Genomic DNA, 26940 nt, shown 5'->3' with positions numbered 1-26940 from the left:
AATCTAGGGCTAAGATCATATTTTTTTTTAGGGATATACAGGTGGCCTGGTACAAAGGATCAAAAAGAGAAGCAGATGTCAGAGGTCATCTAAGGTCACTCTCTCCCTAGATGACTGTCCCTTGAAAACCAGCCTCTTAGCGTGTATGAGTTAAATCCATGTGTAGGCAAGCTTCTACCTCACTTCCTGTCATAGTTCTTTGGTTTGTTAAATCATCACAATCTAAAAGTTGAAATGATAAACCTGCAAATGCCAGATAGGCACTGTAAGAAAGGGAAGAGGACAATTGCTTCTACCTGTGACCACATGTAACAATTCTCATTGACATTCCCTATCAGTGGTTCATTTTTTCTTCATGCAAGTTTGGTTTGGAAGGTGAGACAGGGAAGATTATTACCTACCTTGTTGATATGTAAATAGAGGCAAAAAAAGAAATGTTCTCTACTTGATGCATTTTTATTATCAGACCATATGCTGTTGCTTCTCATGTGGAATTTGATGTACCAAGAAAATGTCTTGGAGGTTTGGGAATGGGAGGATTTTTGTCCTCTATGTCCCAAAATTATTTTTTTTGTGTGTGTGGCCTGAATGTGGAAAGTTGTAGACAGGGTGCTTCTTTTTGGTTGTGAAGTCTTTCTTCCCTCAGATCCTGTACCTATTCCAAAAAAGAAACAGAGGTAACTGTCAGATTAAGGAGGGTTTAAGAAAGGGACTTTAGAAAAGTGTGGGACAGTGTGCAGAGGGGCCACATCTGTGTGTGTGTGTGTGGCCATCAGCATAACAATCCTAAGAGGGTGGGGGAGGGAAAGAATCACAGAATAATGCAGAAGAGGAGTATCCAGGAGACAGCTCCCATGGAGAAGCTGTGGCCCACAGCAGAAAGGCAGACACCCTGGGAGATACCACAGAGGAAAGCAGGGAGGACACAGCCATTCCCTATTCCCTCCAAGTCCTCCACTCTGCTCACGGTCTCAGTGGCTGAGCCCAATGGGAAGCCCATTGATACAATCTATTTCCTTCATCTTCAAGGACAGGACAGGGTGGAGGGTGGGTCTCAAGTGGCAAAGAGAAGCTGTCTCTGGAGTTATACTTTATTTCTAGGTAACAAGCCATATTAGCAGCTTTAAACAGCCAATACATTTTGCTCATAATCTTGTGGGTCTGGCATTTGGGAAAAGCTTCATGAGGCAATTCTCCTGTGGCCTCTGTGGCATCAGCTGACAGTGCGGGAGCTGGAAGATTCACTTCTCAGAAGGTTCTTTTCTTATATTGTCTAGCACTTCAGGGCTCCATGGCCTCTGTCTCAACATGGCAAATTTATTCTTTGAGTCTTCTCAGAGTAGCTGTACTTCTTACATGCCAGCTTCCAAGGGCAAGTATTACAAGGGACAGGAAGTAAAAGCTGTCAATCTCTTCTGTCCCAGACCTCGAAGTGGCATGGTGTTCTGGGTAGTCACAAAGCCCACCTAGACTCAAAGGGAAGAGTTGTCAACACCCAATGGAAGGAATGTCAAAGAATTGGTGGGTTTTATTAATATACCATGTGGCACAACAGCCAAACCTTTGAACAACCTGGGAAGAATGGGGCACAGCCCACAAGTACTTCTGTCACTTGCCACATGATAGCCTCTTAAATCTAACATTTCACCTCTGCAACAAAAAAAGTCAGAGTACTGTCTCAGTTATCTCAAGCACCCAGACATCAGTGTGAAGAGGCAGCTTCCTTCAGGCACTCATATCAGTGCTTGGGTACTTCCCCTGAACCCTGCTACAGTCATCCAGGGTGCATCATACTGCCATACCCCCAGAAGTCCCAGCAGTCATGGAGTTTCCAAGACTCTCAGGGCCTGGAGAAACAGCCATTCTCTTTGTGACACTTACCACGTTGCAGCTGCAAATGTTCTGATTTATTCATATCATGAAGTTGAAGAAGTGCAACTCTTCAGAGCTGAGGCAACCAAGAGATAGGCTGGTTCTTTGAAGTAGATTAGCAAAGAGGAACCCCAGCAGTGCTTCCTGCAGCCCGTGAGAGCAGTCATTGTTACAATTCATGCCATCTCCCCTTCAGTGGTCTTGAGCTTCCCATGCTGGCTGCCTCTACCTTCCCGGGGAGAATTCTGGGGTGTCCCCATAATCTTCCTCTCTGAACCCTGGTTTCAGGCTTCAGAATGGAGTGTCCTCAGCCTGAAATGAGATGAAATGAGCCAGAGAGTTCTTGGAGTGATCTCAGAACTGTTGGATACAAGTTTGCAATATGGTAAGGATAGAGACTGAGAGTAGGCATTTTGGATTTTTTTTTTTGGGGGGTACTGGGGATTGAACCCAGTGGCATGTAATCACTGAGCCACATCCCCAGTCCTTTTTATTTTGCATTTTGAGGCAGGGTCTTGCTAAATTTCTCAGGGCCTTGCTAAGTTGCTGAGGCTGGTTTTGAACTTGTCCTCTTGAGCTGCTGGGATTACAGGCAGGTGCCACTGCACCCAGTTATGTTTTGGAAACTTTTATAGCAACTTGACAGAGTAGTTTTATGACTGTCACATCTAATAATAGAAAACAGGACTTGAATTTTGAATGTCTTTGGTTTATTTTTTTTTAATTTTACTGCTACACAAAAATAAAAAGTTGTACATATTGATGGGATATCATGTAATGTTTGATATATATGTATCATGAATATGTCCTTTAAATATTATGTCATCATGTAAACATTGTTTAAACATGTAAACGTTGTGTAATGGTTAAGTCAGGTTGAACATATTTACCTCCTCAAATATTTATCACTTTTTTTGTGTGTGTGTGTGTGTGTGGTGAAGACTTCCAAATCCCTTCATTTAACTTATTGAAATATACAATATAGTCAACATACTGTGCAATAGCACTCCAGAGCTTCTTTCTTCTATTTAACTGTACCTTGACGCCCATTGTTCAATCTTTCCCTATTCTTCCCTCACCTTTGGTTTGTTTTTTAATTTTATTTTTCTAGTAATTAGTTTTTTAATATATATATATATATATTTAATTGTAGGTGAACACAATACCTTTATTTATTTTTATATGGTGCTGAGGATGGAACCCAGTGCCTCACACATGGTAGGCAAGCACTCTACCACCGAGCCACAACCCCAGCCCCTAGTTTTTAGTGAATATTACAAAAATATCAGTGTTTGGTCGAATGGAAATTAATAAAACTGGATCCTTCACCACAGAGTGTGTTGTATTTTAGTGTGCTAATTATATTATACATGATCATATCCTTTTCAAGAAATCTGGGCTCCTCATTCTTAGGGTTCTAATGACTCTGTTCACCATCTTTACCTTAAATAATGGTATCAAACACAATCATGATATGATCTAATGTGCTCTAAAGGACCTGGGAAGTGAATTGCCTTTAGCCAACTGCCAAACTCCTGAAATGAGATGACAGCAGGACCGGCCAAGAGATGAGCCACCTTTGATGCCTAGGCTTAGAGGCAGGAAGGAAAACCTCAGACCCACTTTGGTTATTAGCATGGTGAAAAAAAACCATAATTCCCATTTATTGGGCATTTATCAGGTGCCAACACTGTAGAGTGCTTTACTGTATTCTCTCACTAAATCCCCACCAGCATCCTGAGAAGTGAGCATTTTTATGTCCATTTTACATGTGAGGAAACCAAGACAACTTGCTCTGGGTCACACAGCTTTAAGTATAAAGAACTAAGTCCAAGTCTGGGAGAGTTTCCTTTAATGCCCACAGCCTAAGACCCAACAGTGTTTTAGGAGAAAGCTTCCTTCTCAGTCTCCTGTGTTTAGGCAACACAGGGAATGAGACAGGGTCCTCATCTGTATGTTGGGTTTTAAGTTGTACATTTCTTAATGAAGCAAATAAATGGATTTAAGAACTGTGGGTCCTGCTGTTCTCTAGGGCAATAATAAATCTCTATATAAGCTGCCATTTTGGTTCAGCATAAGAATTTCAGGGATATTCTGTGTTTTTAAAATATCCACCAAAGACCAGAAAATGTCTTCCCTGATGTGAGCAAGGAGCTCTGTACCAGGAGCCCCAGGATTCCTGCAGAGGCAATGAGGGGCCCAGTGGAAGGTGAGCGTCCCCAGGTAGAAATACACAGCAAGCCAGAAATGGGACACACTGCACCTGCCACAGAGAGGCAGAGAATCATTGACCCAGCCCTATAGAGACCAATGAGAACCAAGTCTGACTCATGCATTAGGTTGATTCTATGATCATCCAAAGTTTTGCTGAGTGTTTGGGCAGGAGGATGAAGAAATGGAATTGCCTTTTGTAAAGGGAATGACTTAGAGCACAAGATTTGAGTCTTGCGTTGCAAATTCATTAATGAAGTGCGTGATCTTGGGTAGAAAGCTATTCAACCTCCCCAAGGCTCCATTTCTTAACCATAAAATGAGGGTGTGTTATGAGGCATAAATTAGATGGCACAAGTAAAACACGCAGTGTGGGATGGAGTCTGAAGAAAACATGAACATTGGACATTGTTACCCTTTTTTCTACGACTTCTTTTATACTTATTCTTCTTTCACAGCAAAATTGGCCCGAGATGACCAAATTCACATTCTCAAGCAGCACAGACGTAAAGAATTGGAAACGCGGCAAAAACAGTACCGGTGAGTTATGACGTTAGATCAAGTTGGCCATGCGCCATGGTTTCTTCCCTCTCAGGTGCACAGTGTTAGATAAACCCTGATCATGGCTTATGACCTCATCTGCAGGTAAGTCACGAAGGCACCAGCTCTCAGTGGTGGTGAATCACCAAGCTTCACATTACCTACCATTTTAGGCAGAAATGGTGAAGAGGAAGAGACTTGTGGAAAAATCGTGAGACCAACCATGTTGTCTGTAGCAGGAAGATGGTAGCAAAAACTCCAGTTTATCTGAAGTTCTCCCACCTGCTGTGACAGGGGTTGCCCTCAGCTTTTGTGTCTTCTAATAATACTTCATACATGTAAGTGATACATGATCTATAATGAAACTGACAAACCTTATTTCCCTGACCAAGAAAAAGAGAGGGCTCAAATTAATAAGATTCAAAATGAGAAGGAAAAAGTCAATAACAATCACAGAGATTAGATTTAATAATAATAATAAAAAAAAGAATACTGCCAGGCATGGTGGTACATGCCTGTAATTTCAGCTACTTGGAAAACTGAGTCAGAAGGTTGACAAGTTCAAGGCCAGCCTCAGAAAATTAGCAAGACCCTGTTTTAAAATAAAAATAAAAAATGATGAAGGCCTGGGGGTGTAGCTCGGTGGTACACCCCTGAATTTAATCCCTAGTACTGCAAGAATAAAGGAGGGGGGAACAGCATGAATATCTGTATGCCAACAAATTAGTCAACTTAGTTGAAATCCTAGATAAATATCAAACTATCAAACTGACTTAGAAAGAACTAGATAATTTGAATAAATAACTCATAAGGAAAGAGATTAATAATTTTATAAATTTCTACAAATAACAACCCAGATTCAGAAGGCTCCACTGGTTGAATTCTGTCGCATATTTAAGAAATTAATACCAATCTTGCATAAACTCATCATGGTTTTTACAATAAGTAAAAACCATTCATAGGTATCATATCAAATCAGACAAAGAAAGCATAAGAAATGATCAATAATATATTAAAATCTCATATGAATATCGGTGTAGATATTTTCAACAAAATACTGCCAAACCAAATTTATCCGTATATAAAAGGAACTATTCAATATGAATAGATAGTCCTTTGCCCAGGTAAAAAGTTTGGTTTAACACCCCAAAATCAATTGTTCTAATAATATATTGTATCAATAAAGAAAAACAAAACAAAAGAACAACAACAACAAAAACCACTCTACAACCCCATTTTATAGATAGACAAAAAGAATTTAAAAATTTTTTTAAAAAAAGTTTTCATGATAAAAATACTAAGTAGTAATTAAAAAGAATTCCCTTAACATGACAAATGACATCTACATAAAACTCATAGTTAACATCAGTGTCTTGGGTAACACTGAATGTTTTCACCTAAGATTCAGGAACAAGATAATGATGTGCCATTTGCCACTTCTGTTCAATCTTGCACTAGGTGGTGGGTCTATCCAGGTTAGTAACTGAAGAAAAATAAGAAATAAAGATACCTATACTGGAGTACAATAAGTACAATAAGTAAAAACCATTCATAGATGACACAATTGTTCATATAGAAAACCCTAAGAGAATCACCAAAAGAGAAAGAAAGAAAAAGCGGTTAGAAGAAATTAACACTGCAAAGTTAAAAGCTGAAAGATAAATGTAGAAAAATCAATTATTTTTTTCTATATTCTAGCAACCAACAATCTGGAAATAAAAATAAATAAAAGATTTCCATGTCAAAATGAGTAAACTATTTATGAATAAATTTAACAAAAGTGGTCCAAGACTTATACAATGAAACTCTAAAACAATGTTGAAAATACTTGAAAAAGACCTTAATAAGGTGAAATATATCTCGTGTTCATCAAAGGACTTAATTTTAGTTAAAATGGCACTATTACCCCAAATGATATACATATACAGTGCAATTTCTATCAAATGCCAGCTAGAATTCAGATGGAAATGCAAAAGACTCCAGATACCCTAAGCAATTAAAAGCTAAAAGAAAACAAAGTTGTAGGACTTACACTTCCCAATACCAAAATTACTATACAGCCATGGTACTCAAGAAAATGTGATATTGGCCTGGTGTGGTGGCACATGCTTGTAATCCCAGCTACTTGGAAGCTGAGGCAGGAGGCACAAGTTCCAGGTCAACCTGGACAACTTAGCAATAGTCTGTCTCAAAATTTAAAAATAGAAATAAAGAACTTCAGATGTAGTTCAATAGTAGAATGCCCCTGAGTTCAATCCCCAGTCCTGGAAAAAAGAAAGAAGAAAAGAAACAGAAGAACAGAAGAAGAAAAAGGAAAAGAAGAATGTGTTGCAGACATAGGATAGATATATTGATCAATGGAATAGAACTTAAAGTTCAATGAACTAGAATTGAAAGTTCAGAAATAATCCCTTATACATCTTACGGTAAATTGATTTTTTTTTTTTTTTTTTTTTACAAAAGCAGCAAGAAAATTCAATGGAATAGTCTTTTCAACAAATGGTGCTGGGAAAACTGGACAGCCAATATGCAAAAAAAAAAAAAAAAAGAAAAAGAAAGAAAGATGTTGAACCCTTACCTAACACCACATACACATTTACATAAATCAACTCAAAATGCATCAATACTAACTGTAAGAGCTAAAACTATAAAAATCTGTGAAGAAACCATTTGTGAATTTAAATTTGCCAAAGGGTTCTTAGAAATAACATCCAAATAACATCCAAAGCATAAGCAATAAAAGAAAATTGATAATGTCACATTTATAAATATTTATTTTTCAAAGGACACTTAAGAAAGTAGACAGTGCAGAATGAGAAAGAATATTTATAAATCATATATTTGATAATAGACTTAAACTTGATATAAGACATGTGGCCCAGTTAAAAAGTAGGCAAGGATCTGCATACCTATTTCTCCAAGGAAAATATACAAATGGACTATGAACACATGAAAAGATGCTTGACAGGTTAGTAATCTGGGAAATCAGCACCACATTGAGAAAATACTTCAGACCCACTAGGATGGGGAAAAATCAAAAATTCCGATAACAATGGTTGATGAGGATGCGAAAAATCAGAACCCTCACATGTTGCTTGTGGGAATGTAATATGGTACAGCTGCTTCAGAAAACAATCTGATAGTTCCTCAAACTGTTTTAACAGAGAGTTTCCATATGACCCAGCAATTCCACTGCTAGGCATATACCCAGTGAATCTTACCGTCATATATGTCCATAAGAACGAGGTTCTAATTAGAATAAGATATGTTCCATGCTTGCATAATTACATCAAAATGGATTCTACTGTTGTGTTTAACTAAAAAGAACCAATAAAAAATGAACATCATAAAAATAGGGGTAAAAAATAAATGAAAGCTTATGTCCACATTAAAACTTGTATGTGCATGCTTATTACAGTATTATCCATAATAGCCAAAAGGTATACACAAACCAAATGCCCATTAACTGACATATCTATATCATTTGATCATAAAAAAGAATAAAGTACCAACAGATGATACAACATGGTTTACATTACAGCATAATATAAACCTTGAAAACATTTTGTTAAGTGAAAGAAACCAGCTACAAAAATGTCATCTGTTATATTATTCCTTTTATATGAAATATCCAAAACAAGGAAATCTTTAAAGACAGAAAGCAGACCAGTGATTGTCAGTTAGCTTTCCATCACTGCAACCAAATACCTGAGATAATCAACCTAAGAAAGGTTTGCTTTGGCTCACTGTTTGGAAGTTTCAGCCTACAGTCAGGAGACCCCACTGTTTCTGGTCCTATGGCAAAGCAGCACATCATGGAACAGAGGGGATGGTGGAGCAAAGGTTCTCACCTCAGAGCAGTTGGGAAGCAAAAAGGGTCCTGGGTCCCAATATGCCCTTCAAAGGCACACATCCAATGACCAGACTTTCTTCCACTAGATCCCACTCCTTAAAGTTTCCACTAATTCCAAATAATGCCACAGCTGGGGACCAAGCCTTAACCCATAGATCTTTGGGGAACGCTTACCTAAAATATAGCAGTAACTGGGGAGGAGCAGGAGTGGTGATAAAAGATATAGCTGCTAAAAGATACAGGGTTTTTTTATGGGTAATGGAAATGTTCTAAAATTGACTATTGTGATGGTTTCACACATCTGTAAATATACTAAAAAGCCTTGTACACTTGAAATAGGTGAATTTTATGGTATTGGAATAATATTTCAATAATGCTGGAAAAATTAAAAATCAACTCAAAATAGCTCATCAAACTAAATGGAAAAGCTAAAACTATAAAACTCTTAGAAAACATAGGAGTAAGTCTTTTTACTCTTGGGTTCAGCAAAACCTCTTAGATAGGACACCAAGAGCACAGATAGAAAAAAAAAATAGCCCAGTTGGAGCTATTCGAGGGATGAATTTTACAGTAGAAAATTGTATTTCACCAAAAGCACAGATAGAAAAAAAATAGCCCAGTTTATCAAAATTTAAAACTTCTATATTTTAAAGAAACATCAAGAAAGTGAAAAAGACAACTCACAGAATGGAAAAATATCTGCAAATCATTTATTTAACAAGGGACTTGGATTCAGAATATATCAAGAACTCTAACAACTCAATTTTTAAAAATAGAAATAATTCAATCTGAAAATCAGCAAAGACTCTAAGTAGTCATTTCTCCAGACAAAATTTGTTAATGGTAAATAAAAACATGAAAAATGTTCAACATTGTTAGTCATCAGGAAAATGAAAATCAAATGCACAAGATAGCAAGTCACATCCTCTATGATGGGTAAAATAATAATTACGAAAATAACAAGTGTGGATGGAGATGTGGGGAAATGGGAGCTCTGATACACCACTGGTAGAATGGAAAGCAATGTAGCCACTTGGGGGAAACAGTTGGGAAGTTCCTCGGTATCTTAAGCTGAGCTCTGCTCCAGTGATTTTATTCCTAGATGTCTACCCAAGAATAATGAATCAGGGATTGGGGTGTAGCTCAGTGGTAGAACACTTAACCTAGCATGCATGGGTCTGTGTTCCATCCACAGGACAAAATATCTGCAAATCATATATTTAACAAGGGACTTGAATTAAGTGAGGGCAACTTGAATTCCATTAACTGACCAAAGATATTATATACATAAAGTAGGACATAATCTAGCATTAAAAATGAATGAATCTCAAAAATCAATATACTGAATGAAAGGGTTATTCCAAGAAACACATATTGTGATTGTATTTTTGTTTTTGGTGGTGATTCTGGGGTTGAACCCTGAAGTATTTTACTACTGAGTTTGCTGAGTTACATCCCAGCCATTTTTATTTCTTATTTTGAAATAGGGTCTTGCTTATTCACATAAGGTGGACTGGAACTTGTGATCTTTCTGCCTTAGCCTTCCAGTTGGTGGAATTACAGGCATATATCACCATACCATGTTCAGTGTTGGTTTGATTTTATATTTATGAAATGCCCAGAATAAGCAATCCTATACAACAGAGTAGTTGTTACTGATTGCCTAAAGCTGATTTGAGGATGGGGAATGAGGAGTTACTATTAATGGTGACAAGACTTCTTTATGGAGTAAGAATATTCCAAAATTAGATTATAATGATGGTTGCACAGTCTGTAAATACACTAAAAACCCCACCTAATTGTGTAAATTTGAGGGATGAATTTTGCAGTATAAAAATTGTATCTCAGTAAAACTACTTAAGCAATAAAAGCACATGATCAATATTGCTCCTCTGGAAGCAGGTCACTGTGGGCTGTCTCCAGTCTCTGTGTTGGGTGGGCTGTTATGGAGGTTTGAGTCAGCTGGGCTTCTGTGCTCCAACCTTCCCTAAGCTACACCTTTCTGTTTTTTGTACCAAGGCTTCTCCCATTTTGCTTCCTGCTTTGGTTCCTGGAAATATTTCAATGTATGACTCCTTCCAAGAGAATGAAGTGGAAGGAATCATTCTGAACATTCTAGTGAGAGCATGGTCGCCTGGACTCTTACAGCCTTGAGTGTTATACCTTTTTACAAATTCCTCAATACTTCCTTCAAGGAATGTATAGTATATCAGAGGTTTGTTTTCAATTCAATAAAGCAAAAGAAGAGGAATAATATAGAAACAGAAAAATACCTATAATTCACTGTCAGGTGTTTTCACCTTTTCTTATTCATTTATTTTTTGGGGGTGAGGGGAGTTGGGATTGTGCTGTACAGATGACATTACAACCTTCTCTTTATTTTAGCAGTACAGCAGAATCATTTCCCCACATTTTTAAAATCCTTCTAGTGTTCATGTTAGTATATTCCATTGCATGAATGCAGCACAATTAACTTAATCACCAGCCTGGCTGGTGTTCCCGTTTCCAACATATACTTTTAATTTCTGAATACCATCCCCCGCATCTTTCTTTCAACTTTTCCAATTTGTAAAAGCATCTCATCTCCTAGCTCTTCCTCCTTTATCCTTTGCTTGAGCAGCCACTCCACTGAGAATGTGATTGCCCCAACCTCAAAACCTTTAGCTGAATCCCCTTTATGTCAGGAACATTTCCACAATACAGAATAAAGAAATGAGAAACAGAGCCATACATCCATGGATGCTTGATATGGTAAAGAGGACACTGTTGATAAATGTTCCTGGGTGCTGCATGTCCATCTGGAAGAAGGAGAGAGGCCAATGTGGAGGAAAGAGAGAGGAGGAAATGCAGAGGAAGAACTTGGTTTGTACCTCTTGTCATTCAGAAAATTCATCTTGGGGATTGGTTAGACTTGAAAGGTTAAAGGCAAAACTATAAAACTTTTAGACTGTTAGATTCTTCTTCATTGTCTCCAGGTTAAATTTATTTTTTTTCAAATAAGACTCAAAAACATATTAAACTGTAAGGGAAAGAATTGACAAGTTCACCTATCTCAAAATGAAGAACTTCTAGTTATTGACAGACGCCACGCCAGGCATAGTGGTGCAAAACTGTAGTCTCAGATATTTTCAAGGTTGAAGTGGGAAAATTCCTTGGGCCCAGGAGTTCAAAACTAGTCCATGAGATTAATTTAATTTGTAATCAGCCTTAGTACCTGAGTCGTAGTTAGTGGGAACCTGAATAGATTTGCTCTCTACTCATCCACCAACATTCTTTGGAAGCTGTTTAACATCATCACAATCTAGGATTTGTGGAGAGGACTAGAGGATTTTTTTTTTTTGGTGAGATATTTTGCTCCTTTCTTAGGCCTAATTGTCATTCTTTTCTTTCTCCTTCCACTCTTCAACCTTTCTCAGACTCCTTCCTCTGCTTCCCTTCAGGAAATACTGAACTTTGTGTGATCTGCACAATCCTGGAGTTCCTCTTTCACATAAATTCTCAGGCTTCTATATAAGAGTTTGGAAGAATGATGAAGAATAGTCCCCAATAAATCAGAAAGCCACATATCCAGCTGGCCTGCTTCCCTGGCTCAATAATGCACGGAGAGAGAGCAGCTGAGCCAATTTGTATCCCTGCGGCCCGCGACTGTGAATGTGATGCCCAAGCACACTCCCAGCAGCAGTTTGTGTATTCTGCTATACACATCATTTAACCTAATCTATCTGTTGCCTCTCATTTTCACTCACCTCTATGTTTGAAGAGCATCCAGCAGACACAGATAGATGTCGTTCCTTAATTTTGACTTCTGTATAGCCAACCATTGTATGATTTTTGCCTGGCAGTGCTAGGAAGTGAACCCAGGCTCTCTCTCAGGCTAGGCAGGGGCTTTCCTACCAAGATGCATTCCCAGCCTCGTACCATTGTATGCATAATCCTCTATGCTCATTGGCTCTTCAGTTGGTGAGAATGTGGGCTGTCTTTATCTTTCCTGCTATTTCTTTCATATATTTCTGTGTTCTCCTGGGAGAGTTACACTAGGGAATTTTACTAGAAGTAAACATGCAGGGTTGCAAACCTCACATGTTTTAAGTGTTCTAGATATTGAAGACTGGTTTTTCCAAGAGGTTCTGCCAAATTATACCTTTGGAAGATGTCCCTGATGGTTGCTGTTTACCTACATCATCAGCACACTTCCCATCTTGAGACATTTTAATTCTTGTTCATCTTATGCAGGTGTGAAATACTATCTCATTGTTTTCCTCTTTGTAAATTGCCACATATTTCTTGCTTCATGTGGATGTACCGTAAACTCAACCAACCATTCCCCTAATGATGGACATTCAGCGGGTTTCCCTTTTGTGTGTATGTTGGTTTTGGACATTGCAAACAGTGCTGCAAAGAGGCAACCTGTACAAACATTTTTATGTACTGGTGCTTCACTAGCAGGTCCATTTCCAAAACTTCCATTGATGGGTCAAGTCAGCACTTTTTATTGTAAGAAATACTGACAAAAATTCTTTTTACGAAATATTATAATGTTTTCAGTCCTATTGATTGTGTAAAAAAAGAAAACTTTTTCTGATAACTTTGCCAATAACTTATGACGTCTATCCTTTCAATATTTGACAATTGAAAAATCCCTGAGACCTTAGTGTTGTTTTTAATCTGCATTCTCCTGTCCATTGCCTGTTATTTAAATTGCCTGTTTGTATGCTTTATTTCTCTGTGAGTTCTTGTCTTAATATCTGTAGGAGCTCTTACTTATATGTAAGTGTAGTTTCTCTTTGCTATATGTATAGCATTTTTTATTTATTTGTTTGCTTTTGTCACAAAATATTTCAGTTTTTTAAAATTTTCTTTTTTAATTGATTTTTTAAATAATAAATGACAGCAGAATGCATTATAATTCTTATTACACATATACAGCATAATTTTTCAGATCTCTGGTTTATATAAAGTATGTTGACACCAATTTGTATCTTCATATATGTACTTTGGATAATGATGTCTATCACATTCCACCATCCTTGATAATCCCCTGCCCCCCTTCCCCTCCCACCCCTCTGCCCTATCTAGTTAAACTAATATGTATTGTTTATCCTTTATAACCTTGGAGCTTCCTACTTTGCTTAATAAAATCTTCCACATGCCAATATTACCCAAATACTTCTATGTATTTGCCTGATACTCTTATAGTTTTGTTTTTAGTTTAGACTCTTAATTCATCTACCCTGTATCTTTGTACATGATGTAAAGTAGGAGCCAAACTTTCCCAGCATCGTTTATTACATAATACATTCTTTGATGCTCACTGGGAATGGCACCCAAAGCACACAGCTGGCACAGGATGGCAGTTGGGTGCATGGGCCTGGAGCAGAGTGCGTGCGGGGCTCAGCTCCCACAATTGGGTACTGTGGGCCTCAATTCCCTCATCTTTAAGATGGAGGAAATAATACAGTTACCTATATTAGTTCATTTTATGTTTTTATGATAAGCTATCTGAGGCCAGTTAACTTATAAAGAGGTTTATTTGGCTCATAATTTTGGTAGCTGGTGTGCCTAAACCACATAGCACCAGCATCCTGGTGAGGAACCTTTATATGACAACATGGCAGAGAATCAGAAAGGAAAAACAACATGAGCAGAAGGGACCAAAGTGTGAATGGCCTCACTTTACAACAAAACCAGCTCTCTTTAGAACTAATCTGATCTCATGAGACCTGACCCACTCCCTGGAAACAGCATTAATCCAGTTATGAGAGCAGAGTCCCTACTGACCTAAGGACTTTCCCCTGGGCCCCACCTCTTAAAGCACACTGGGGTAAGCTTCCAACATGTGAACCTTTGGGGAATGAGACACGTCACAGCACGACCTTGTAAGTTTTTTGTTTTCTTGTAATTTTAACTACACATAATAATGGGATTCATTGTGATATATCCATACATGCACAGAGCATAATTTGGTCTATTTCATTCCCCCATGCCCTCTTTTCCTCCCTTTTCTTCCCTCCTCTGACCCCCTTCCTCTCTTTCTTTATTTTTCTCTCTCTTGCTTTTATATATGAGAGAAAACTTAAGACCCTTCACTTTTGGAGTCTGACTAATTTCACTTAGCACAACTTTCTCCAGCTGTATCCATGTTCTCAAAAATGACATAGCTTCGTTTATCTTTTTCGCTGAATAAAACCATATATATATATATATATATATATATATATATATATNATTAGAGCTCATAAGCTACCCAGTGACAAGGAGGAAGTCATTAGTAATTTAAATTGGCATGACTAATGATAATTATCTAATAGGTAGTTACTACCAGTGGGGCTCCCAAATGACATGGCCTTCCTAACTTCAGTGTGATACATGAGAAATATAGTAACAAGTATAATTTTTTCCTGGAACTGAGAATATTTAAATCATTTTTTCAGTTTAAGGATGTTTTCTTCTATTTCTTTGATTTTTTAAAAAAAACTTCTCCATGTGTTCCTCTCTCATTCTGGACTTCTTATTGTTTGCATTTAAAATTTTCTGTGTTTGGGCTTCATTTCTCTCATAGTTTCACTCTTGATTTCAATTTCTTTGTAATTCTGCTCTGCATTTGTTACATTTCCTTCTATTTGTGCATGTAACACTTCCTGCCCTAAGAGGTGCTCAATAATTCTAGAATGAATTGATTTTGTCTTCTAGGAGACCGTATTTTTCCATATTAAATTCTTAACTTAGAAACCATATTTGTGTCTGGGAAAGTCTTCTTTTTTACATTGAATTGTATTATTTGCATCTCCTTAAGTTATTCTCTCTCTCTCTCTCTCTCTCTCTCTCTCTCTCTCTCCACACACACACACACACACACACACACACACACACAAATGTCTTTCCTGCTTCTTCCTTACTTCTGCCTAGTCGTTCCTCTTGATCTTCCTTAGTGGAGTATAATTTTTTTTCTTTGCCTATTTTTGTCTGAGTGTGAGGCCTTTGGTTCCTGTGGGTCAGCCTGTCAGGATGTCTCAGGCCATAGCAGAAGGAGCATAGGAGTTTGGTTCCAGGGGGCCAGTAGCAAACTTGCTGGCAAACTGTCCCATCTCTATATGCTGGGCCCCATCATCTCTTAACCTTTCAGAGTGGGGTATTTCTGCCCATTGGTGCTGCATCCCAAGGAGAATGAGGAAGGACAGACAGAGAGAAAATTTTGTCTGTTGAGTAAATGTTCCCAACTTCTCTTCTAAGTAAACTCTCAACTTAAAATGTAAATGCTGTCTGCTGCATGGTTATTTTGGGGATCACTGAAAAATATAGGTCCAATAAGTTCTTAATGTTGATTAGAGCTCAAAAGCTACCCAGTGACAAGGAGGAAGTCATTAGTAATTTAAATTGGCATGACTAATGATAATTATCTAATAGGTAGTTACTACCAGTGGGGCTCCCAAATGACATGGCCTTCCTAACTTCAGTGTGATACATGAGAAATATAGTAACAAGTATAATTTTTTCCTGGAACTGAGAATATTTAAATCATTTTTTCAGTTTAAGGATGTTTTCTTCTATTTCTTTGATTTTTTAAAAAAAACTTCTCCATGTGTTCCTCTCTCATTCTGGACTTCTTATTGTTTGCATTTAAAATTTTCTGTGTTTGGGCTTCATTTCTCTCATAGTTTCACTCTTGATTTCAATTTCTTTGTAATTCTGCTCTGCATTTGTTACATTTCCTTCTATTTGTGCATGTAACACTTCCTGCCCTAAGAGGTGCTCAATAATTCTAGAATGAATTGATTTTGTCTTCTAGGAGACCGTATTTTTCCATATTAAATTCTTAACTTAGAAACCATATTTGTGTCTGGGAAAGTCTTCTTTTTTACATTGAATTGTATTATTTGCATCTCCTTAAGTTATTCTCTCTCTCTCTCTCTCTCTCTCTCTCTCTCTCTCTCCACACACACACACACACACACACACACACACACAAATGTCTTTCCTGCTTCTTCCTTACTTCTGCCTAGTCGTTCCTCTTGATCTTCCTTAGTGGAGTATAATTTTTTTTCTTTGCCTATTTTTGTCTGAGTGTGAGGCCTTTGGTTCCTGTGGGTCAGCCTGTCAGGATGTCTCAGGCCATAGCAGAAGGAGCATAGGAGTTTGGTTCCAGGGGGCCAGTAGCAAACTTGCTGGCAAACTGTCCCATCTCTATATGCTGGGCCCCATCATCTCTTAACCTTTCAGAGTGGGGTATTTCTGCCCATTGGTGCTGCATCCCAAGGAGAATGAGGAAGGACAGACAGAGAGAAAATTTTGTCTGTTGAGTAAATGTTCCCAACTTCTCTTCTAAGTAAACTCTCAACTTAAAATGTAAATGCTGTCTGCTGCATGGTTATTTTGGGGATCACTGAAAAATATAGGTCCAATAAGTTCTTAATGTTGATTAGAGCTCAAAAGCTACCCAGTGACAAGGAGGAAGTCATTAGTAATTTAAATTGGCATGACTAATGATAATTATCTAATAGGTAGTTACTACCAGTGGGGCTCCCAAATGACTGGCTCAATTTTAGACCTATATTGGAGATACCTTGAGTCATTTTCCAAAATGAAAGAAAATTATTTGCCTACTTGTCCACATTTTTCTCTTATTAGCATCAGCATACAAATAATAAAAAAAATTAAGGAAGTAGAATGTTATTAAATCTAAGAAACTAGAACGATGCAATATAAGTTAGAAATGCAAGGTGCCATGTAACAGAAAGCACTTTCCACAACTCCTTTGTTGTTGGAGGGACTCTGTCTGGTTCCTGGTTACTTCTTATGATCCTAGAGAGACTCTCTGGGCTCAGAATACCATGAAAAACATGAGGAGTTTCATAACAGTAAAACAGAAGATCTTACTAAAAGTATTTTAGACTTTTTTGGGGATGGGGTATTCTGAGGATTGAACTCAGGGGCACTTAACAACTGAGCACCATCCCTAAGCCCTATTTTGTATTTGATTTAGAGACAGGGTCTCACTGAGTTGCTTAGCACCTCACTTTTGCTGAAGCTGGCTTTGAACTCAGGATCCTCCTGCCTCAGCCTAGACTTTTTAATGCTCTCAAGTTTTCCCCTCAGGAGATTAAAAAGGAGAGTCAGGAGTTCAAGTGAAAAATCTGAAATCTCAGAATGTAAATTTTGACTGGATATGGTGGCACATGCCTGTTGCAAATTCAAAGCCAGCCTCAGCAATGTAGTGAAGCCCTAAACAACTTAGGGAGACCCTGTCCCAAATAAAAAATAAAAAAGCCTAGAGTTGTAGCTTAGTAGTTAAGTGCCCCTTAGTTCAATCCCTGGCATCAAAAAAAAAAAAAGAGTAAATTTTGTTTTTTAAATAAATACTAGTTTATTATTCTTACTTCCCCCAAATGAACACCATTTTTTTTTTATCTTGTTTTCACAGTTCAGGTTGGTGAATACATAAACAAAAGAAAAGTAGAGTAGGAAAATAAAACACAAGTGTCCAATGCTACAAGATATTTTCAAGGGCACCAGGATCTTAAAATTCTTACTGCATTTAGTGCATGGTTCACTTTGGGAGGGAACAATTTTAATTATACTAATCTCTAAACCTGCTGTTGGCTCATAGATTGGAAAGAGCAGCCCCTCCACAGTCTGTGCCTGGGGTCCTCACCACTTCTCTCACTGCCTTGCAGTCCTGTTGTGAAGGCATCAGAACTGTCCCATTTTCCTTGGCCACCACATGAAGAACATGCACACAGTACAAGGGTGCACACTGACGAAGCTATGAGGACACTGAACATCCAAGTTGGTTGTGGCTTGGTAGCCTTAACCACTTCTGCCTCCTGTGACCAGCAAGGCAGGCGTCTGCTATGGGAAATATTGTTGTTTGAAGTTGCCTCTAAACCATGAGTTCTCCTGAGGCTTCCTTATTGTTCTTGATGTACTAGTGCACATCTACTCCATTCACTATTCCTTGGCTGTAAGCCAGTCTCAGATCTCCCCCTGTTATGGTCAGAGCCACAGGACTTTGGAAAGGAGTCCCAGTATCTTGCTGGATGCAGGTTCAGTCTATGCAGAGTCAGTAGAGTGGGCATGTCAGGCACCACCTTTCACATAGCAGACAACACAGGCAGCCTCCAGCCGATGGGACCAAACCAAAGGTTAGCGTTTAACCCAGTTTTCTCCCTTCTCGTGCTAGATGGATGGAGTGGAACCCTGGCTTCCCCTTGAGTATCGACGCCAGATGCCATAAGGATCTGCCCCGGGATATCCAATTTGATAGTGAGAAAGGAGTGGACTTTGTCCTGAACTACTCCAAAGCGTGAGTTTCTGAGAACTTAAGGATGCTGGGTGGCCCCTCAGAAGCCAGGGCTGGGCATGGGACTCTTACTCCTTTCCTCATGGGGGCTTTGGGTTGGATGAGCAGCACCCAAAGCATTTGATTATATCCTGGCCATAGAGTGAATTCTCAGTGTACTACCACAGATAACCTCTAACCCAGGTCAGCGTGTGTACTAACACAGTCGTAACCCGAGGACTCTAGGCACCAGGCATTGCTGTGTTTTCACCTTGGGTGGGCATTATTGTTTGGAACATGCAGTTGCCAGCCACATCTTATCTTCTCGAAACCCAAATCAAGGTGGACAGTGTCTAGGCACTGGGTGGAGGATGGAAGAAAGGAAGGGAAGCAAGGAGGGAGGTGGCGTGAAGGCCAGGCAGTGCCTTTCTTATGTCTACTCAGTGATTCTTAAGGTCATTGTTATCTTTGTATCCAGGGAGCCTGGCACAGCAGCTGCCACAGAATAGGTGCTCAGACAACTCTGTCAAATGAATTGAATGTGACCCATCTGGCCACTAGGGGCAAGTATTGCTACCTCCCAGGACTTCCCTTCACTATGGAGAAAGGACACACACACAAGATACAAGTACCTTCTCCTCATGCATCTCCTTCATGGCTCACGGCAGCCAAGACCAGAGGTTCTCAATCCCGACTACATTGAATATTATAGATTCCATGCTGTTCCACCCCTCCCCATATAGTCCACTGAACTGTGGTCTTTGCATTGCTGCTGGGGCATCTTTTAAATTTTCCTGGGTGACTCAAGTGTGCAACCAGACTTGAAAACACTGGCCTAGAGGCCTCTCTGGGCCTCACCTACCCTCACATACCAGTTGTATGTAAGATCAAGTCCATGTGCTGGGGTCTCAGGGAACTTGTCCTGCTCTCGATGTTTCATCATCTCTCCCTGGTATCAGTGTTCTTGGAAATATCCTTCCACCTGCTCCCCTGAGCTTCCACAGCATTTGGTTGGCTCATGAGTTGTTGGGAGGCTGCTTATAAAAAAGCAAATATAATTCTTTCACTCTCCTCCCTGAAATCCTTTAGTGATTGTCCCAATTTCAGGTGAGATCCCAGGTATGTCTACCTAGATTTTAAGATCCATTCAAGTGGACCTGCCGTCCCCAGGCTTTTCTCCTCCACACCTGCCCAGGCTGCTTCAGCCACGCGAATCCAGTTATCTATAGGGCATCTTCGTGGCCCCCTAACTTTTCCCATGTTGTTTTCTCTGCCACAAACACCCTTCCCCGCTTCTTTGCCAGTATGTGGGTAACAGACCCTTCTCCAAGAAGCTCCTGCCAGTCCCTGGGCCTAGTGAAGTCTCGTCCCCTGTGCTCTTACACCCCCCACCCACACTGGCCACCATCCCTTCAGTACTGCTGCAGCCCATCTTGCTCCACATCATCTTGGTCACTTAGCCTCTTGAATGAGGGGCTGTTTGGCAGGAATAAAAGCAAAGAAATCCTGGGATAGGCCCTTCAGCTTCTCCTAACACAGCACAGCTGGGGCAGTCAGCTGGGCACTGACTCTGTGTTGGCACATTGGACCCAGACACATGAGATCCAAGAGACAAGAGGACCTTCCTCTGAGCCATGTGGGCTGAATCTTAGGGAGGCAAAGGCAACTCAGAGGAACCCACTCTACGAGCGCACATGGGGAGGGGCTCTGGCTGGTGCGGGCAATCCTAGGATGTTGTCTAGTTTCTCTGAGACTAGATGTTGTCCTCTGGAAAAGAAGACCCAGCTCCTACTCAGGATTATGAAACTGAATTGGGGCCATGTAAGCCATCTGAGCTGATTCATTGAAGGGTACCCCTAAAGACAGTGCTAGTCTTCACCCATTCTTAATAATGGGGTGAGACCCACTGGGTGCTCCTCCAGCACCACCTGGCCATTGAGCAGGTGCACCCTCAGACAGAAGTACATAAAGAGACTCTCCACCTGGGCATTCTCTTAATGATAGGACCCAGGAATGCTTCAAAGCCAAGGGACATTTGGTCTGGCTTTGTTGCAGGCCAAGCAGACACACATGGGGGTCTGACAACAGGACAGGATGTTGTGATGGGGACAGCACCGTTCACAAAGGTGTGTCATGGCCAGGTCAGGCCTGCTGGGGAGCCCAGTGGGTTGTGAAACTTCCTGGTGGCTTTAAGGGAAGAACAGCCTGTGTGTTTATCATCTATGCACTCACTGTTTGAAGTATGGAACTCAATTGCAGGACTGGTGAGACTGATAAGGGAATGGCCTCTTTAAAGGAAATTGAGAAAGAGAGCTTCCTTCTTGATAGAGCAGACAGTACAGAATGTGCATGAGTCTGGAGTGTGGTGACTGAGAAGCTCAACCATATACCCTCTGTGCAATTTGCAACAGACGTGACTGGTGGAGGACAGTTCCTTAAAGGGCCTTGTGTGAAGCATCCTTGTTCAGGGGCCATAAGGCACCCAACCCACACCACAGCTATCTTCCCAGGAAGGCAGCATCCAATGCACTACCACAAGCTGCAGTTGTAATATTTGCCATCAATAGAATGAATCTTCTGCATCCAGGGAAATTGGGAGATGTGTGAGTGTTTGAAACAAGCAGTGATGGAGTTAGAGCTGCATTTTAGAAGCTTGACCTTGACAGCCTTTATGGGCCAGAAAAGCCCAGGTGGGGAAGAGGCCCCATGAACACAGGGGCCAGGGAACAGGGCAGATGCAGGATGTGGTGTAGGGTCTAGTCAGAGTTTGGCTCACAATGGGAAGATTCTGAGGGGAGAATTGAAGACATTAAAAAAGATAAGTTTGGTCATTAAAAAAGATAAGCCGAGAGGGTGCAGCCAGCTTTAAGGCCATAGCAGTAGATGGCAGCCCTGTGAGGGACAGGGGAGTGAGGCCAAGACCAGGCAGAGGTTTGGAAGGGAGGAGAGGAATGTGGTCTGAAAGCAACAATCCCACTGCTCCTGCCCACAGTCCCTAGACAGCCATCTGCTGCTTGTTCAAGGAGGACAGTTATATACAACTGATCCTCCTATTCCTAACCACATGCAAATTGAAATTTTTCCCCAAAAATAAACCATAAAACTAAACTTTTTCTTCTGGTCATTATTCCCTTAACAATGCAGAACAATGCCTGCTTCAATAGCATTGACAGTATATCAGTTATTGTAAATAATTTGGGGATGATTTAAAGTATTAGTATTGCAAACACCTTGCTTGGCATTTGGTGTGGCCATTCAGACAGGCTTCTCAACAAAACCTGCAACCACCAGGCAATTGTTAGGGGATCTCAACTCAAGGAGCATTGAAGACCAGGATCCATCCTGCCTGAGCCACCATTTCCTCGCCTTTTTGCTTGTGGGGCTGTGCTCTTGGGTGTGCATAGGTTATTTGCAAATTACCAAGTCATTTTATATAATGCACTTAAGCATCTACAAACCTTCAGGTCCTGGATCCTGGAACCAATTCCCACAGATATTGAGGGACAACTATGTGGCAGCTGCTCAAAAGGGGAGAATGGAGCAGTCCTTTGAGAAGAGGGAGGCTTCAGAAGGGCAAGAGCCTGGGGAATAGAGACAGAGCACCATAGAGGGAGAAGATTTTTAGTGGAGAAGTAAAATTCAGAGCCAATAGGGGGCAGAGGGATAGCACAGAGGCTGGGGCAAGAGAAGTGACCACAAAGGGATGGAAAGGAGGGTGGCTGAGGAAACTCATTCACATAACTCTGGAAAGCAGAGCTATGAGTTTTGCATGAGAAGAAGACCCCCTACCCTGTTATTGCCACTCCACCTCATAAACCAGATGACCCCATGCCAGTGAAGTATTCTTAGAGTGTTAGTTCCTTAACTTCACTAATGCTACCCCTAAACATTGAAAATTCTTTAGCAGTGCCTCTCATGCCGTGGTGGCCCATTATCGGTGGAGGATATGTTCCAAGAGCTCCAGTAGAAACCTGAAACTGTGGACAGTACTGAACCATATACACACTGTGTTTTCTCCTGAGCATACACAGCTATGATGAACTTTTACCTTGTCACTTAAATGGGACACATTGCAGCTTCTCTTTGACATATTAAAATTATCTGCATCATTCCTTTGGCATTTGGGGCCCTTATTAACGAAAATAAGGGTTACTTGACCACAATCACTGTGATACCACTACAGTCAATCTGATAACTGATCAGTTATCTGAGATGAGATGGCTACAAAACGACCAATGGGTGGATACACTGGACAAAAGAATGATTCATATCCTGGGTGGGTGGAGCAGGCCAACAAAGAAGACAAAGTTCTTGATCCTGTATTCCTGTTGGATATGTAGACTAGAGTAAGGGAATCGGACAAAACAAACAAATAAATAAATAAATAATAAAGGCTTCTGGAAGAGAAGATGCCCAAGCTGAGTGTTGAAGGGCATATAGGCATTAGCCATGCTGATTGGACAGAAGGAGTGGGAAGAGATGGCCACTTTGTGAAAGTAAGAGTCACAGCAACCTAGGAGGAGCAGAGTGGATGCTTGTGCAGGGAAGTGGGGCTAAGCCTGCCAAGGCAGGAGATGGACAAGGAGTATCTCCTGTACCTGGGCAGGCATGGTCATGAGGGTTGGAAGCAGGGGCAAGGTCCAAGGGACAGACACTGAGGGCAGACATTTAGAATCAAGAAAGGACAGATCACTTGTCAGAAGTTTCCACAGATCAGAGGAGATCAGAGATGATTAGGGTCCTTTGGCTGTGGCCACTTTGAAGTATTAGCACCAGGGACAGAGAACAGAAGGGTAAAGGTTATTTTTCTATGAAAAGTTTATTGCAGGGGAAGGGAAGAAAAGGGTCAAAGAAATTAGATAGAGGGACAAGGGGAAGGGAAAGAACCACTTGCTAGCTGTAGACCAACTTTGTAAACAGGTCCCCTAGAACACAAGGACCTGGGCTGTAGACTTTAATATGAACAACAAGAGATAACCATGGTAATAGTCACTAATATCTGTTAAACTCTTTACCTAGCAATGCTTTTGTACATCATGGCAGCCCTGTGAGACAGTGGCTATCTTTATGTCCTTTTCAGAGATGAGATAACTAAGGCACTATGAAAGTAAGGGACTTATCAAGCCTGTGTGGCTGGGAAGTGCTTGGGCTAGAATTTTAGACCAGACCCTTATGTTCTGTGCTGATCTGTACCCCTCAGCTGCCCTCTCTCCTGGGCCTGGAAAAACTGTGAGCCCCATGCAGGATTCTTGTGTTCAGACCCTCAGCACATGGTGGGGGTATTGTAGAGTCTGAGACCCTCTGATGCAGCCCCTGGTGGACTGAAAGGAAGATCCTCTCAGCATTCATGGATCCCGAGGATAATGTGCTGGAAAGCATATATCCAGGGCCCTTGTCCCCCATGGATCAGGCTTTGGAAGTACTTCTCTGTCCACGATTAACTAGTCCCCATGGTAGAAGGCTGAAACTTGTGGCTGAGGTCACCCAGGAGGCCTTCCCCATTGAGCCCCTGGCTCTGCACAGCTTGGTTTCTTCCCTACTTCTGGGTAGCTGAACTATTTCCTCTAAGCCACCTGCTGTGCCTGGAAGGAGGCCAGCTCTCCTCTGTAAGCTTTGTCCCCTACCCCAAACAGCAAAACTGAAATGAAAAATGGAGAAGCTGTTAGGAGCAAAGGAGCAGGGAGAAGCAGAAGAGGCAAGTGTTCCTGCCTCTCTTGGCACCAACAGCTGGTGTCCAGCCCAGGCCAGCAGCTCAGCATAGAAGAAAGCCATGGAGTCAGTCTGGGTTCCCATCTGGCTTTATCTGTATGAATCCACATCTTCCCCTGGCTGTTTCACTACCTTGTGGTGTCATTTCCTGCCCCTGTTATTATCTGGCGATGCCTTTACCTGCTATGTCCTTACCTAGCTATGTGACCTTGAACAAGCCAGAAGCCACATCTGGGATGCAGGTTTTCTTTTCTACAAAAACAGATCTTTAAAGTCCCCAAAATTCCAGGTGTCTATAACCATATAGAAATATTTTGCCTCTAGGATATATGTAAATATTTTTCCTCTCAACCCCACTTCTTCTGAATATGTGGCTTCCTCTGATTACTGCCACACCCCTCCTTGTTTCAGTGCTGACCTTCTGTTTTGAGGTCAAAGAGACCCAGCTGGGGAGATATGACTCACCGCCAGTTCCCCACACACTCCCACCAGGCATAGGACCTTATTCCTGGGAACCATCTAGTGCTGAGCCATCCTTGAGCCCCTACAGGATCTTAGGAGCCTCCAAAAGCCTCTCCCTTACAGATATAAGTCACTTTCCATATCCAGACTGATTCCAGATGCCACAGTGGGTTATACTCCTCTAGCTTCACAAGGGTTTCTGCCCAAGGCACTGACTGACTAATCGTGGATGAGGAAGGAGATAGTGAGGTTGAGAGGAGCTGAGCTGGGGCATTCTTTGATCTTGACTGTATCACTATAGTTCTGATGGGGCTGCAGGAGCCTGCCCTTCAGCATGGATGGAAAAGATCTGCTTTCCACAATGGAAGAGCAAGGAAAAGACAAGGAGAGCATCTTTCTACAGCTCCAAGGCGTGTAGTCACCACAAAGCCAGCCACACTACCCAGGCTGTGCTCCAGCAACGTGCACCAACACATCCCCTAAATAACCTGACTCTCACAAAGGTCTCCAGCCTTCATGGTCCCGTGAACCTCTCCTGAGCAGCCCAAGGATCCCCTCCTAGGGGACAGAATGACCAGTACAAAGGAGCAGAGCATTTGCTGAACTGCAGAAGGATTCAAAAGGCCCTCACATGGCTTTCCTCGGTCTGGTAAGGCCAGGATAGTCCCTAGCATCCCCTGCTGGTCCATAGGGTTCTTTCCTTCTGTGGTTCTGAAACTGACTGCTTCATGCATGTCCATAGGTTGTCTCCCCTGGGAAAGCAGAGCTTGACATCCCCGAATCTTCTATCCCATCAATCAGGTTCACTCTGGACAGAATACTCCAACCTCAGTTCTTGGGTTTTGCTGGGTCAGGAGGCTCAAGGAGGCTGCTAGACTCCTAAAATTGCCCCTGACAAGACGCCTTATATGTTGGTAGCTCAGCCCTAGACAAATTACTACCTAAGGGCTGAGTCCAAGCATGGTGCTGCGCTCTTGGTGCTCAGAGCTGCTGCTCTGGATGGCCTTGGCTCTACCCATCACCCACAGAGGGTGGTAGGTAGGAAAACCTACTAGGAGAGCTCCACTGCATGGCTCCCTCCACCAGGCATCTAGGGCACCTTTCAGTTTATGAAGCAATGTTCCCTGAGCCCCTCTGCATGCGGAAGGCATGGGATCTGTGCTGAGCAATGCAGACATGTCCTTGCCCTTTGCCCTTGGCAAATATTCATCATCTTGAGTTTTCACCTAAACTGTGAGGAGTGCTGCTTAGCACAGGGGAGAGAGCATGGCACTAGCCTGGGGAAGGGGAGACTTCTCTGAGAAAGGGGCATCTTTCTTGAAATTGAAGGAAAGTGGGGTGAACACCAGTTGAGCACTCTAAATACTCTAACCCACATGATAAATAAGATGATGTTTTAGTCTTGAAGTGCTGCTATAACAAAATACCACAGAACTACAGGAATTTCTTTCTCACAATTCTAGAGGCTGGAAGTCTAAGATGAAGGTGCCAACAGATATGGGTTCTGTCAAAGGCTCGCTTTCTGACTTACAGATAATAACTTTCACATGATATGGATTAGAGAGAGAGAAAGCCAGCAAAGTCTCTGGTGTGTCCTTTTATAAGGGCACAAATCTCCTATGAGGACCCCATCCAAAATGTAATTACCCCCCTAAGGTGTCACCCATCTCTTTTTAAAATTATTTTATCATTTATTTTAGTTATACATGACAGTAGAGACCATTTTGATATAATTATACAAGCATGGAATATTTTTTATTCTAATTAAGACCCCAGTCTTGTGAATGTATACTGATCTCTTAATACTATCAAACTGAAAGTTAGGGGCTCAACAAAGGAATAGGAAAGGCACAGTTCAGTCCATAATAGAGAAGAAAGAGAAGTGCAGACCATTTCAGGCAGGGGGAACCCTTCAAGCAAAGGACAAAGCAGATAGAGAGACCTGACCCCTGAGAGGCAGCCAGAGTCATGCTGAAAAAAGCCCTCATTACTCTCAGCTATGTGTGCCAGAGTGATA

The 26940-nt window shown here is 41.1% G+C and overlaps 1 protein-coding gene across 2 annotated transcripts in view; it reads left to right on the top strand.

Annotated features, from left to right (window-relative positions):
- Positions 1–26940, top strand: part of Alox5 (arachidonate 5-lipoxygenase) — a 58899-nt gene that overhangs the window by 14925 nt on the left and 17034 nt on the right. For both annotated transcript variants that reach the window (XM_048807536.1, XM_015498921.2), the window contains exons 3-4: positions 4542–4623; positions 18654–18776. In XM_048807536.1, the coding sequence (XP_048663493.1) occupies positions 4542–4623; positions 18654–18776 (205 nt within the window). The remainder of the gene's footprint in view (positions 1–4541; positions 4624–18653; positions 18777–26940) is intronic.

The sequence above is a fragment of the Marmota marmota genome, unplaced genomic scaffold, assembly GCF_001458135.2.
Source record: "Marmota marmota marmota unplaced genomic scaffold, marMar, whole genome shotgun sequence".
Classification (NCBI taxonomy): domain Eukaryota; kingdom Metazoa; phylum Chordata; class Mammalia; order Rodentia; family Sciuridae; genus Marmota; species Marmota marmota.
Note: the sequence above shows the minus strand (reverse complement) of the source record. Positions and strands in the feature narration are given on the sequence as shown.